General features: G+C 33.5%; 1 protein-coding gene across 2 annotated transcripts; it reads right to left on the reverse strand.

Moving 5' to 3' along the window:
- Window positions 1–583: 583 nt before the first annotated feature.
- LOC130629677 (uncharacterized) lies at window positions 584–4,831 on the reverse strand. Of its 2 annotated transcripts, XM_057442983.1 has the most exons (5): window positions 4,186–4,831; window positions 3,678–3,769; window positions 2,826–2,902; window positions 2,349–2,508; window positions 584–1,084 (listed from the first exon to the last, which is right to left on the reverse strand). In XM_057442983.1, the coding sequence occupies exons 2-5, from the start codon at window positions 3,762–3,764 to the stop codon at window positions 839–841; spliced, it is 570 nt and encodes a 189-aa protein (XP_057298966.1). In that variant the 5' UTR covers window positions 3,765–3,769; window positions 4,186–4,831; the 3' UTR covers window positions 584–838. The 2 variants fall into 2 exon arrangements, with proteins under 2 accessions (XP_057298966.1, XP_057298965.1); XM_057442982.1 differs by lacking the exon at window positions 4,186–4,831 and having other exon boundaries at window positions 3,678–4,096.
- Window positions 4,832–15,880: the final 11,049 nt, after the last annotated feature.

Genomic DNA, 15,880 nt, shown 5'->3' on the forward strand with positions numbered 1-15,880 from the left:
TAGCAAACTAAAATATTTCGACGCTTTAGAGTTGTGAATTGATACATTAATAATGAGATTCTTTCATTATTTTGTGTGACAGCTGAATCGAAAAAGCTCTCGTGTTTGTTGATAGTGCGCTGCCATTTTGAAAAACGACTCCAACCACGTAACTAGCCTATTGTGTATTTAAGGGATTTCATATTCTCTTTAGTGACTTACACGAAAGTCGAGGTTATAGCAGGATAAAAGTTTTTTAGCGACAAGGACAAAAACAACATCTTAAATCATCTTGGATATCGTATTTGACACCCAAATGTAACTAACAAATAATTCATATCCATATCTTATTTTGCATAAAATTTACCTATCTACCTACTTTCTACGTAATGCTTGACAAAAACATAAAAAATTATTGCATATAAAGCCAGTTGTAGCAACAAAAATGAATTTGAAATCTTTTTTCAGGCATTAATCAACTTCTTTATGCTATTTAGTGTCGCATTTTCAACAAATACAGTCCCTCCTTTGATCTTTGCTTTCTCATCAAAACAAACGTTTGATTTTACTGATACGTATTATATCTCGCAGACAGTAGTTTAAAAAAGAATACTAAAAATATCTACATATGTATACTTTTGCCTTTAAAAATGTAGCAAATTATAAAAAAGTAATTATTTATAAACAGGTTGCCTATATTGTTGCGATAAAGTGGGTATAATTTCTTCTACCTTGACCTTCTGAGTGGTCTGGATATAACGCACTGTTATTCAGAATGTGTGAGGATGAAGCGTAACATCAATGACGGAGATCTTACTTGAGTTGTTTTGTAGCCCCTTCCATAAAATTGTTTTGTTCGTTAATCCTCGGTATCTGTTTTAGAATGTATCGTACTACAATCTTGTTCAGGTTCTGATTCCAATTGGATTACTCTTTTTTTGTTCAATGCTGGTGAAAGTGTTGAAGCAAAGATGCCATTGGATGTAAACAAAGGCGACAAAACAAAAAATGAAAAGTAGTGATTGCATGGAAATCCTATAGGATCAGTATTCAATGATACGTCTTTGATGTTTGTGAGAGACCAATGGCAATTGGTGCGATAATTCTAAAGACAAAAACAGCAAAACTTTCCAAGAAGAAAAGAACTCGGTATTTTCTTATCTGCGTGTTTTCAGCCTTTGGAACTAAAAAACAGGCTCATTTTTTGTAAACATTTCTACTACTAAGACTAGCAAAGTACTAAACGCTACCAGTCTAGTATAGAAGTACTGATAACTTTTAGTTTGCTTTGGTAAAAAAGGTACAAAAAGCTGTTGCAAGCACATGATATTTTGAATTTAATTGGTTTTGTCAATTACAACCAACATTACTAATATTTATATCCCTTTTAACTTTTTAGAAATTTAAAATTTTATAAAACAAGGTTTTTATTTGTTTTGAAGGAGTTTTAACTACCTTAAGTTGATTAAACTTCAGGAAGATTAATTTTCACGTATTTTACGAATTTTATGCATATTTGCGAAAATTTATCTGCGCGAAAATTCTTGGAAAAGTCAATTGCGAAAACAATCTTCGGGAGATTACCAAAAATGACTTATTTGCTAAAATTATCTTCGCCAAATGTCTGAAAAAACAAGCATGCTTTTTTCTTTGTTTCTTCTAATTTTCAGTCTAGGACAAGTTCAATAAAAAGCTACCCTGTCTCAATAAAGAGGCTTAAAAAAAGTAAGTAAGTAAGTAAGTAACGGGAAGTTTTAACGTCCTTGGGTATTCCATCCTAACGGTTGGCTCTTCCTCCCCTCCGACTGTAACTATGTTACATTACCGCAAGAGATATGTATAGCATTGCTCTAACTTGCCTGCCTGCCTGCCCGGTTAGTGGTCAGTAGATGGCACCAAATGGGCGGACAACACTACATTTGTAGTGCGCCGGAGTGGGGATTCGAACCTGAAACCTTATGATTACAAGTCGAATGCGCTCCCACTGCACCATCTCCGCTGAAAAAGTGTAAAAAAAATTCGTCAAACTTCAAAATGGTTGATTCGTTATATCTCGACATTCGCAAAAATTGATCTTCGCAAAATGCATTTTGTTGGCCTCGCGAAAATAAGTTTTCGCGAAAATTAATCTACTTAATCACTTTAAATTCGTTTTAAAAAAGCGAGCTTTGATATCAAAGACAGTATTTAGAATGTTGATCTTTTTTTTTACTTCTCTAATTCTTTTCATTTGTTGCTTTTGCCACTGTTGTGAACACATTTTACGTGTTGTAAAACACATTTTATGTGTTGTAAACGACGAAACTCTTCGCAAGAGCGACTGCTTTATTTGGAATTTACAACACACAAGATTATACGTCTCCATTTACCTTCCAACTGACAAAAAGATCATTGAAAAACCATTTGCAGATCCAAAATGAATCTGGTGGCACTGTATTATTGATTAGGATATTAATTGCAACAAATCCAGTTGACATACATGCATGTTGCAAGAATAAAACGAATGCAACAGCGATCCATAGACCAGTTCTGTAAGAATTGAAAGAAAAAGGGTCAAAATTCTTTTGTTAAAAATTATGTTTAGCATGTAGTTTAAAGTCATAGATTGAAAAATCAAAGTTGTCTCTTCCTTCTGCAAGTAATTAAAAATTGACTTTTTTTATCAAGAACACAAAGCTCTTCACAGAAAACTAAAAAATAGAATGAAAGAACTAAAGCCGAGCAAATCAAAACAACAAGGCAATTCTTTATTCGGGAGAACAGTTTTTAACGGGATAGCACGAGATCGAAGTCGAAGTCAAATATAGAAAAAATATTTGGAAATGTATCGTTATTAACTTCAATACCTATCTGAGATGATTTCAACAAGGATTGGTGTCCATGGACAAACGAACGCTAATAAAAGGTGAATTCTCATGAAAACCTAGAATGTAAAAAACATCTCCCTCTCTCAGTGGATAGTCATGTGTTTAGAATATTTGCATATTAATCCTAATCCAGAAGATGTTTGGGTCACGTTTTTTTTTTTTGGGGGGGGGGAGGGGGAGGGGGTAATTATTTACGTTTTTTTTTATCATTTTGATTCATATTTGCCTGATTGGTCTTCATTTTGTCAAAGAAATGTATAATTAGATCAGGGTTGTTATTCATTTATCATCTAGAGTTTTAGATCTCATCTAGAACTAATTTCATGGAAAATAAATAGATGGGGTGGTAAAATTATAATCCATAATACCCCCAACAAAAAAACAAAGAAACATATACTTCATTGGGAGTAATTACACTAACTTTTCTCGGTCCATAACGTCTTATAATCTATACACAATGAAGATAAATAAATTAATGATGAATGGATAAACAGCTAGCTATGATGACAACTGGTGAACGCATGTATAAGGAGGTAGCAACCTTTAGTATACGTTCAGCATGATAATCCAAAAATAAAGAAAAATAAAGAAAAATAAAGAAAAATAAAGAAAAATAATGAAATATAAAGAAAAATAATGAAATATAAAAAAATAAAGAAAAATAAAGAAAAACAAAAAAAAAAAAATAAAGAAAAATAAAGAAAAATAAAGAAAAATAAATTGCCTTGACGTTTTCAAATATGAAAATATTATAATACTGAAGTGAAAATGGGTTTTATATATTTCCTAACAAAAATACACTAAAAATAAGAATTAAAAAAAGAAGCTTACTCTAGGCGTGACCAAAAACTGGAATGGAAGAAAAAAAGCAGCTACTATCAATAATACTAAACCAATTTCGGATGTAGAAAGACTCATACCATCTGAAAAATAAAACATAGTCAAAACGGAATCATGGGCGGAACATAATCTTGCTTGAGCACCTAGCCAGCTTTTATAACAACCAAACTCTATTTGAGTAATCATATAAACTTAAACAGTATATTAAACCATTGTAAGTTTTTAATTAAGGCGGCCTTAAAGACTTTGGCTCACAATCACCAACAACTTGTGGATGAAATTAACAAACCAGAAACAGCAAAAAAAACAACCTAATAAAACACTTTTAATACAGCTGATGATATGATTTAGAAGTGTGTTGCCAATAATCTACAAGCTACAAGATTTGTGATTTTAAAATTCCCCTTGTAGTTCACGCTAACAAGACCGTGTAATTGCAACTCTTAGAAAGTTCTTTGCTCATGTATTTCATCAATCATTCGTCTAGATGTTTACTTACGATATTCATTGGAAGTGGCAGCATACAACGGAAATAATTCTAAGTTTGCAAATGTTGCGATTCCATAAAAGCAATAGACGAAACTTGCTTGAACGCAATCTTTAATGCTGAAAGAGATATTCCCAATTAAAAAGGCATTATTCTTGCCTACCTGACATAATATAATCGCTCATAAAAGAAGCCTTGATACTCGTGTGCAGTTTATTCCACATGATATATCGTTTTAATCAACCTATGCCACGTACATTTTAGAAGGTGAAAATCAAAGTACAGGGTTTCAATCAAAGAGAATCGTTATACAACAACGCAAATTTGACGAATCATTGTAATCCATAACATCAGCTATACTCTTCCAAGACATCCACATTAATGTTCTTTTAAATGGTTTCGTGTTTTAATTTTTCAATGCCTTCTCTACTCACAATATCAAGACAAACTTCAAGAACACTGCATTATAACAAAATTGTTTACTTACCACAAAAGTTTCATTACTTTATACGTTTTAATCTTCGCAAACCATTCCTGCCAACTCCATTTTTGAACGGACTCTTTTGTTGACAAACAAAAACTTGCACACTTCAACGTATTTCTGTTGTTTATTGACCGTTCACTTGCACGCACAATATCTTTATGTTCCTGAGTTGAAGATTGCAATAATGGGGTCCTTTCAGTAATATGCCTAGATAGTATAAGAAAGTAGTATCAGAGGAAATCCAATCAGAAATAGTGAAGGTTTCGATATTTTTAAAATGCCCAAAACACAAGAAATGGCAGTAGCTAATTAATTCTGTGCCCACAGCTCAATATAATGTTAGATTATGTGGAATGGATACCAATGCAGCAAGAATGATGACTAAATGAGTAAATTGTGAAAAGCGTCCACAATAGTTTTGGTCTGTCTGTTCTAAGACCTAGCAGTTATTTGTCCAAACTAAAGCAGGTATCTTACGATTGGGAAAATAGAAGCAAAGCTTAAAATTAAATCTTTAATATTGTAACTAAGCAGATTTGAAATGTCGAGGTATCATCAAAAAATCTCTGAAATGTATATTTAGTTAAAACATTCTTTTCTGGTAAAAGTACTTCATAACTTTATCGTTCTTAGTGTCATACACCCGTAGAAAAATTGCTCTGTCAAATATTTTTCGATATTCCATATCAAATATTTGACTCCTTGATCTTTTTATTGGCTACAAGAAAAAGCAATTCAAAAAGATTATTGACGAGAGAGCGCGGCGGAAAAATATGTTTGTTGTTATGTTAAGCTTTGTTGGTTGTTAATTTTGAAAGATTTGTTTCACGAACAGGATTTTTTTCTTCTTTTTTTGAGAGGATAATAAAACAAAATTGGATTCGGTAAGTTCCTTATCGAAATTATTCAGTCGCTTTGATGATAAACGACTCAGCTGCATTTTTTGAATATCACAAGCTCGACTAAAATGCACGATAATCGATTCTACCTCATACAATATCTGTTATAAGTATACCGATAAATGTTTTATGCAGATTGTGATTATATACATTTTTTTTATAAACAATGCCAAATGTAAACAATTGTCCCCAAAATTGCCAATTTTAAACAATTGCTAAACAATTTTTTGGTGGCAAATAAGTGATAAATAATAGTATAAATGAAATAATTACTTTGAAAATAAACAATTTGTCACAATTCACAATCGTTGTCACAATATGTTGGGACAAGACAACGAATTTCGAATTTCGCCACAAAAATTAATTGCGTAGGCTCATTTTATATTAGATTCACACATCTTGAACTTGTCAAAGTTCACTTGTCAATGTGATCTTAGGTTTTTTGGTAAATACGAAATTCTTAAAGTGTGCTAATTGTTGCTGACGGCAGCCAGACCATTAATAACGAATTTCGGGGCCTTCGTGGTACCCGACATGAATTATTTCGGGGTCCAGGCGTGCTAAAGAATGTGACTAGCGACTTTTCAACGCTTTCTGCCTGGCCTACTTGTATGCAAAAGTAGCAACTTTACACCCTGCCGGCTGCGGAACATGGACTGTTTGACTGTTTTGTTCATATTTGGATAATGAGTAAAAAACTGCCTTAGTCTCAATATTTTTGTCCACGATTGCAGGTAAACAATGGCCAACAATTTTTGGGCCGAAGTTCAAAAAACAAATTGTATATAAAAAAGTGTATATTATTTTGTCATTTTACCTCGTGTTTTTAATTAACCAGATTAAGTAATATATTTGGATGAAAATATTTTTAATGCCTATTCTTTAAGTCTATGATGTTATTAAAAACAACGAAGATCATCAAGAATTCCAAACCGCTAAATCGTTCGTTATACAATAATTAACAAGATGCAGGCGCTGCATAAACTATCTCGCTATTAAAAATGCACAACTATGAAACATCCACAATGCGGCCCAATTCTACAATTTCTGCTAACAAAAATACAGCCTATCATTCATGGTTATCGCGCGATTGAAACGTTTATGGTCTTAAACGGCATTTAGGTGACAAAATTTTGATGTCACCATCATGTTCAGCATACTTTTTTTGTTAACTGTGCCAAATTTTGTCGAAAATAAAGTAGTTTTAATTTCGGACCAATTTTGGCCTAAAATGACATTTTGGTGACAAAAAATCAAAATTTTGATGTCACCACCATGTTCGGCATACCAGTTACGAGTTGGAAACCTATCCTCGCGGGCGAGATAGTAAAAAGAAAAAAAAAAGTAAAAATAGTTACCAAGATGAGATTCGAACACACGACTACTCCCGTGTCGGTGCTCAGAGAGCCAAAAATTTCCATTTTGGGACGGACAGCTGTATTTGAATACCCTAGCATCTGCGAGCTAGTGTAACAACTGCCCAAAGTTTCATGACATTAAGTTGTGGAAAGCGTGGAATTCATGTCTTCCAGATTTATAAAGCTAAAAAAATGCATGGTATCTTTAGAGTTAAGGTGGAGTATCTTGTAATTTAAGAACTTCTGAAACAGACTTATTTGGCATGTAAAAGAAAACACGATTTCTTGGTTGCCAGTAGGCAAAAAACAATAACAAACAAACAAGCAAACAAACAAACAAACAAACTCCACTCCACCTTAAACTTTTTGGAAGAAACAATACAATCATGATCGCATTTATTGCACAACAAATCGCCAGGAACAAATTTGGCAGAAGGATTCCAAATCTTCCAAAAATAGAATCTAATAGAAAGTAAATCTTTATTAAATCAATAAACAAAATCGTCATCCGCGTTTTTCGTGTGATGGCGCCCAACGAATCTAGTAACCTCATGATACGTGAAACATAGCAGGAGTTACCTTCAGAGAAAACATCTGGATATTGCTCCGATGGAAATGCCACAAAACCTATAATGGAAGCAAGAATGTCATGTTGCAAATAAAGTCTAGATTCTGACTGAAATATATTAGTCATTTATTATGGGAATACGGTGATATAATGACATAACATTTAAGTACAAACACTGTCAATATTGTTATTTAAGAGAATGGAATAGGTAGGATCAATCACTAATTAACCTCGTTGCAGTAAAATCGATTGCAACGAAAACTCACCTGCTACACTTGGTCCAATAATCAAACCCACTGCACTAGAAGAAGATAAAATTGACATGGCAAGAGGCATATTCCTATCGTCGCAAAGATCTGTCATGATGGATTTTGAAATGGCAACAAGAGCTAAGGAAAACAAAGACATTGTCTAAAATTCTTCAATGGGAACAAGAAATTCGGAAAAGGTCTATAGCGTTTATAAAATCGGAAATCACGCAAAACAACGTAATATAGTAATAACTTACTACCCAGTGCTGTACCGCAAAAATATGGCCTGAAAAATGGTTATTATCGTATTTCCAGTCTCATTGCATTTGACAACCATCTAAGTTAGAAGAAGAAAAAAGTTTAGCTTAGCTTTCTTGCATTATTGTAACTCACTACTTTTGTTAACACACAACCGAGGTAAATATTCGATACAGCTCTGTCTAAAAACAGACACATTCTATGCAGAATTCGAAAGTTCCTATAGAATAAATCCATGTAAACAAAACATTGTGATGATTAGAAGTCCGGGATTTTTAAACATGAAAATGCGTAAAGTTGAATTAGTCGGGGCGCTGAGTTAATTTATTTTGGGAAATTTAGGAGAACTTCTGATATTCACACAGCACAATCGTATATATAAAAGCATTTAAAAAACATTTACTGGCCTTCTTGAATTTTCTTGCTTGTCCTATTTTTAGAAATGACGTCACAGCATAAAAAAGCTAACAGCCACAACTATAAAACCCCACAGAAAACATATTGCCGTGAGCATTTTTTGTCGAAATGTAAAACAAAATGGGACTCAATAACGCCGAAGTTACTTTCGGCTCCGTAATTATGATATTAATGCGCATAAATCTTGTCACCAAACCTCTGTATGAGAAAATATCGAATATTTGACAGGAAATACACTAACTAATTTATTATCTAACATATACTTAAAAACCAAGAATATTAATGTTAATCTGAAAATAAAGTTTCTTCATCTTCTGTGTCATCCTCACTTTCGTCATCAGAACTGTCGACTTCAACATCATTTTCGAGAATTATCTCGTCGTTGTCTGATCCTTGATCAACACAGTTACAGGAGCATAAATCTGTGCAAGGCAAATCGTACGAGCTACAAACACAAGTTTCTTTGGCGCAAGATGATGACTTACGGCAAGAGCAAGAAACCATTTCCAATAGAGCATCTGGTGCAGGTCGTCTTAATAGCCAAATGATCTCAAGTTTCTCACCGTTGACATTCCATCCATGTCCATTTGGGCTTGGTAGGTTTGGATTTGCAACCAAAGAATTTCGAACTATCGCTGTGATATATGAAACTCTTTTACAATGATTTAGTAGTGCATCTCGAGTTGGAGGAAGCTGTTGCGGCTCAGGTGTAGGTTTACACGAACAGAACTTTTTGTAGCGTGCGTCATCTGTGTTAGTTGCACTGACTCCATAACCATATCATCTCTTCTCAATTGAACTATTATGCCATTGGTACAATGCATCGACGTTCCACTTAAAGTTTCCGGGTTTATATCATTGTTATCCCAAACAAATGTTATGAATGATGATGGTTGTACGGAGTAGGGTACATAAAACTTCACCATTTGATTTTTTATTTCTTCGTTGGCTAAAAATGTTTCCAGGTATGCAGTTTCGTCATATGATATGCAATGTCTAAATCTGTTCAACCATTTAACCAAATCTTTCGAGCCCGTTTTTCTTTTTGTACAAAGCGATAATAATACATGTTTTGAAGTTTTGTGCTTAGTATTTGAAGCGCTATATATAATGTCCTGACATATCGAAGTTATAGTTGTCTGTTTCCGTTTGTGAGGTTGAGGTATCGAGCTCACAATAGATGTAATTAATTGATTTAACTTTGGTGGAATGATAGTACTTTCGGATAGTATGCTTCTTTCTGTCGGTGGCAAAATAGGATATGTGCACGGCATGTTTCTGATCTCTTCTCTTATTATTTCAGCTGCTATTTTGATAATTTCAATGTCAGTATCACGTTGCTTTTGGCTTTCACGATCAATAAGATTCCGTCGCCGTACATCAATTATAAGCCCCTTAGGTATTTTTTCAGAAAAAATAAATGTCCCTCCATACCGAGGTTGCCAAACTCCGATATCATCGGTGAAATGTTCCGTAACATATTTCAACATAGTTCGATCGGTGATACCGCCCTTTACGGAATGCTTGTTATAAATGTCAACCAAATCCTTCAGTAGTAGCACTTCGCATTTATTTAGAGCATGTAGCTCAACAAAGTCGAAAGTATGCTGCAATGCCTCTTTGTCTACTTGAGTGATTGCAGAAGGTGTTTTAACGGGCTTGGTGAAAGCTCGATAGCATGTTACATGATATCGCAATTCAAGTGCAACTATTCCCGTCCAATCGCGACCAGAAATATATCCTATCAACTCATCATTTGCCCCATTTTGTAGGGCTGCAGTCTGTGACATTCGGATAGTTGAAGTTGGTTGTTGTTCTTCTATGTCGTTAACATCTCCCGTTTCATCGTCGCTTGCTTCAGCTTTTTCTTTTTTCTTTTGTATGGTAGCTAATGTTTTTGGGTGGACATACGCATCTAAACATTTCTGATGAAATTTCAAATCGGAAAGATCGCCGCTCACTAAATCAGTGACATTTTCATCATTTCGAATTTCACTATAAAAAACGGAAGTATAGCGCTGTTACAATAAAGTCATGAAAACCATAAATTAAAAAATAAAACAATATAATCAAACTTGCAACATACCTTGCTATTTTCACTTTTTCGGCTGATTTTTCTGTGAATGCTCTTAACTTTGTTTCTTTCTTGTAATTGTTGTTGTGTATAATACATTTCACTTCTTGCTTACTTTTTTTAGCTGGAGATAGAACGAGTTTCATCGGTTTCTTTGAGCTCATTTTCGATAAATTTTCTTTCGCACATTCATTGCAACCTGTTTTTTATCCCTCCTCCAGCTGTAGAAACTCCCGCGTTACCACATTTAGCTCACAAATAAGAACACGGGGGTTTGTGTTGTTTGTTCAAATGTAACATATTTAGTTTCGAAAGAACAAAAATCTAAACTATCTGCTTTTACAAAAGCATTATATATTTAAAAAAAAGAATGAAATATTGAAAATTGATAACAACAGGTAATAAAATGTATTGTTAATGAATTCATTTTACATTCACCCCCGTGAAATTATTCGATCGGAAATAAAAGAATGTTTTGAAACATTCGATTTCATAAAAATATGGCGGTGAAGGACCGAAGAAAAACATCGTTCATACATGTTTATATTTTTTGTTTTTGGAATATATGCAAGTAGAATCGTTTATACTAAGTATTTATGTATCATCTGGTGAAGTTTTTGTAAGTTCCCCCGAATTTGCACGAACTCGTTTATTTTTCAGAACTCAGCGCCCTGACTAAATGTACAGCTTAAAGTTTAGTTAAGATTGAATTAAATTTTTCGAGTTGATAAAGTCAAACAGGACATGACTTTTTGCGATTTTTATGTCAACTGCTTTACTAAAAAGCTAAATGATTAAGACTGGAAATAAAAGAGAACTTGTTTGTGTTACAAAATCGTCTTGACGATGCACAATACCAATCCATATCGGTCCGTTGTCAAGAGCTCTAAGCCAAAGAGAATGATTTTTATTGCTGAATGCTTGCAAAATGCAGATAGTTAGCATTTAATAAAAATGTCGCTTTGAAATTCATACGGTCATCATCGTTTGAAATGTAAACGGATTACTCAATATTAACATAGTAGCTATGGCAGTTAAAGTCCTTTTTTTTGTTTTACTTCTATCACATATCACGGTATAGAAACATTTTATTCTCATTTTAAATTCTCTCATCGTTGTAATTTATATTGATGGTTAATAACAAACCTGTGGATGCACCCTGTAAAAATCGCGTGGTATCAGCCCATTGGAAATTATATGCAAAACCAAATGCCAGTGTTGAAACCATAAGCGATACTGTTGAAACAATCATGATTAATTTCTTTCCTTTTACATCTGCCGAATACCCCCACAATCAGCTGTAAGGACAATGCGTTAATGTGATTATAATTAGACATACTTTTTTGACGATAACAATGCTCTTCTAGAGTCGTTTAGGTGTTGCTTGCATTTTGCTTGTTTTATGGTCTTAAGTTTGGTGGTATTAGGTTATTGTTTTACTTGGAAATTGCTCAAATTCTAAGAATAATTATTTTAAATGAAAAAAAAAAAAAAAAAAAAAACGCTTGAAAATAGTATTGAGGACATCGACTATGGAATTCTTATGTCAAAAAAACTTTACACGAAGTAGATGCAACGTTTAACAAGACTTCTTTTTCTGTAAAAAGCAAAACAAACAGCATCGTACCGCAAAAGAGTTAATGCAAGGCAAAGCAAGGCAATGCAAGCAACCCACAGCTCAACACACCTGAGCCAAAGCTAAAACAAACCAATCAGAATTAATCTACACCAAAAACAAAGACATTACAGAACATAAAATTAACTAATTACCTAAAAAATGTTTGTCCAGTACTTAAAGCAGAAGCAATGATGCCAACTTGGTACCCTAACATAAAGCATTGTTTATATTTTGCTGTTAGAAATTTCTTCATAATGATTTTCGATCGTGAATAGATTGGATTGTAATAGTGCTGAAAACTTTACTTTGTTCCACGTCGCTTTAATGGAATCAGTTCTTTAAAAGCCTACCAAAAAGGAGTAAATAAAAACGAAAAAAACAAAAAAAAATAAACAAACGAATGCACAACTGCAACAATACAAGAAGTATTTTCATGACTTACCGTCGTTATTAGGTTGGTTAAATTTAAGAAAAGCAGTGAATAATGCGAACAATTAAGGGACGAACAGTAAAGGTTCCAGATATCGAGACTAAAGAGTTTTGACCCAAAACTGTAGCTAAATGGCTAAAAGACTAAAATTAAAAACGTCTCTATATCACACACGAAACTCGCTGTGTCATTAAATTGATCTGTCGTTTTTTTTGTGATCTTTTCTGTATAATTTGATAGGTGTGTGAATTTGATTTTAGACAACAACCATCCCCTCTTTCACTTTGATATTTTGTAAAAAAGATTTACACTCTTTTTAATGTTGTTGCCGCTCGCTTGCAGCTGTTCGTCCCTATCTCTAATGTCTTCATATGCACTGATAATAATTGCGTATTGTGCCATCTATATTTATTATTCACATTAAAAAAGTCATGCCACCAACATTTTATTATGCCACTTTTCTCCTCTCTATAAAATTCAATGAATTCATCAGTAACATTTTTTAAGATATTGCATGTGTCTTAGGTAAGTTAAATTAAGGAAATTATAATTAAGTCAATCTTAGTCAGTTCTTACTATTTTCTTAGCGCACAATAAATTGATCAAGTGAAACTGATTAGGAAAACGATTCAAATTAATCAAGTCATCAAGTTAGCCGAAAATAAATTTTATCCATATATGTATAGTATAAAATCCGTAATTCAGAAAATTACCTGTGTCAGCTTCAGAAGTTCCAAAGGACTAAGAAATAATGTAACAATTGTTCATGTCGACAGTGCCGGATAATACTAACCGCCAAACGTTTAAAGTTTATGATGCACCATTTAAGGCATCTTAATAGGCTCCCAGCTTGATGGAAAGAAAAAAGGTTTCATATTTTTATATTAAGATAGGATGGACAGTTTTTTGATTTTTTTCTGATTAATGTTTGTTTACATTTAAGGTTATCATATTGAAAATTCAGGCATCTCCATGACGTCTCCATGACATGACAATGGTAAAATGGGGAATATCAGCAAGTTGGACAATATAGTTAGTCAACAGAAGAGTATTGGAAATATTTGATACCGCGTTTCCTTAAAAGACGCGACGTTTTTTCGTTCATGTCTATCTCTTTCAAACTTGCACCTGAAGTACACAATCTGATCAACAAAAAGCATCGGTTAAACGATGTGGAATTTATAGAAGATGTAATGAGTAGATTATAATCAAAATAGAATTTTTCCAACCACAATTTGCTCAACGCCAAAATAAACATACCTTGAGTAATTTAGGTAAGAATGAGAATACCATTGTTACTACCATCTTATCGAGAGTCTAAAATAGTAAAGTATGCTTCATATCATTTTTATACAGCCTATTTTTTTAAAAAAAAGATTTTATTTAAGATCATAATCAGATTGGGCCGAACTCCAATATTAATAACTAAAACCTCGGACATAAATTATTGCAAAATAGGGCGGATTTGTAAAGTTTGTGACCACAAGCAATAAAAAAAGCCATTTCCATGTAAGTAAAACGCACTCTGAACTTGTCAATGTTCACTCGTTCTACCAGACTTAAGACTTCGGATCGCTATTTGGTTGTAATCAAAACCTTAAAGTGCACTAATTTTCACTAACGTCCACACGTCCGGATTTTACGAATTTTCGGACCATTTCTTGTAGTTGAGCGAATTGTTCCACAATGCAGACTTTGTGGAAAGGGGGCTTAGGGAATTTTGGACAACACGACTGTCGAAATACAACTTTCGCAGCCTGCCTGCTGCAGAGAACTCGTCAAGTGATGTAATTTCGCTAATTCGAGTAATATCTAAAAAACGGCTTTTTGCCGTTAAAATGTAATGTCCGGAATTGTAGCTTTAGAAATTCAAGGCAAAAAAATATGTGAAAAAAATGGTTGATATTAGAGCAAATGTAACGACGCTTTAAATTATGCGATTTAGACTTAAGAGTAAGGAACAAAACAAAACAGGCTTGCCATAAATTATAATTTTCCGCGCTTTCATAACACATGCCGTCTTCGTCAAGCGTTGTCTGGTGGTGCCAGTTTTTCTCAAGCGAGTAAAAGCCTAAGATAAGTAGAGATAATGTCCGAATTTTTAAGAATTTAAAAACCGATACAAACTTAATAAAAACGTAGACAGCTGCAACTTCCTTCAATAAAAAACTTCCTTCAATGTGCTATGAATGTGTGGCAAAACTAAAAAAACAGCTAGGAAAATAGCTAAATTTAGACAGAGATTGACAAAAAAGCGTTTTGCTTCTGTGTTTCTCTTCTCAAAGGGTGAAAGCAAAGTAAAAATATAAAAATATCTCGCGACTTTTAATATTAAAACGCATGTGAACACTTAGTAAGTTGTCAAAATCCACAAAACATTGAATCTGTCCTTGTTTATTTAAAAAGTGTCAAGATCTAAATTGTTTTCGTCCAAATAATGTATAAGCATGCGGCCAAAATATGTGTCAGAGGCATCTCCTGCAGGGCCTCCAATTTGTCTTGCACTTAAAGCGTTTTGGGATTTCGTTGTATTCTATATTATAAAAGTGTACACGTAATTTCTCTTAAAAAATATATTTGCAGTCAAAAAAGCGACTCTCTTGTTTGATATTTCACGTTCAACTTTACCTTGGGATTTTCTTTTTTGCTCAGTACCCATGTGCACATGAGAAACACCACTCAATCAGATACGCATAATAATACTCAGGAAAGGTTACGGTTGGGAAAACCCCTAGACTTTTCAAAACAAAAGACAAAGTGCAGACATAACAATTTTATTAGCAGAAAGAAAAATTGGCCGATTCTCAGGACTCGTGATTATTTCGAGAATATCTTTTACTTGTGGCTATAACAAAATCCGTATAACAACAGATACCTACCATAACGAATAGTAAAGTAGCAAGAACAGTCCAAGGTAATGGTGTTACACCCTTGGGTTTGATCAGTTTGGTTAAACAGTGTCTCAAGTTCATTTTACCTAAAAGATGAAATATTTTAGGTAAACTGATTAAGCTTTTCATGTACCACTTTTCAAAAGTCAATCTGAGTCTAAAAATGTCGTCGTCACGACTAATTTTTGAACTTTCACGAGAACTTTTCCTGCAATAAAAAACAATGCCCTACGATTGTTTTTGCTTTAACCAGGTAAAAACAGGTTTTAAACTGTTTTTTTATTCTTTAATTTCACAAACACTTATGGTAAACTTACTGAGTAATTGTTTCAACTGTGTTTTTTTTGAAACTGAAGTTAGGATATAGCTTTTTGGAACTGTGTAATATGCCTGTACAGATGCGCGATACAGAAAATCTGTACTAAGCACTTAGGCTGATAGTCTGTTTCCTATGTTTCT

This window comes from Hydractinia symbiolongicarpus, chromosome 2 (genome assembly GCF_029227915.1).
Source record: "Hydractinia symbiolongicarpus strain clone_291-10 chromosome 2, HSymV2.1, whole genome shotgun sequence".
Taxonomy (NCBI): domain Eukaryota; kingdom Metazoa; phylum Cnidaria; class Hydrozoa; order Anthoathecata; family Hydractiniidae; genus Hydractinia; species Hydractinia symbiolongicarpus.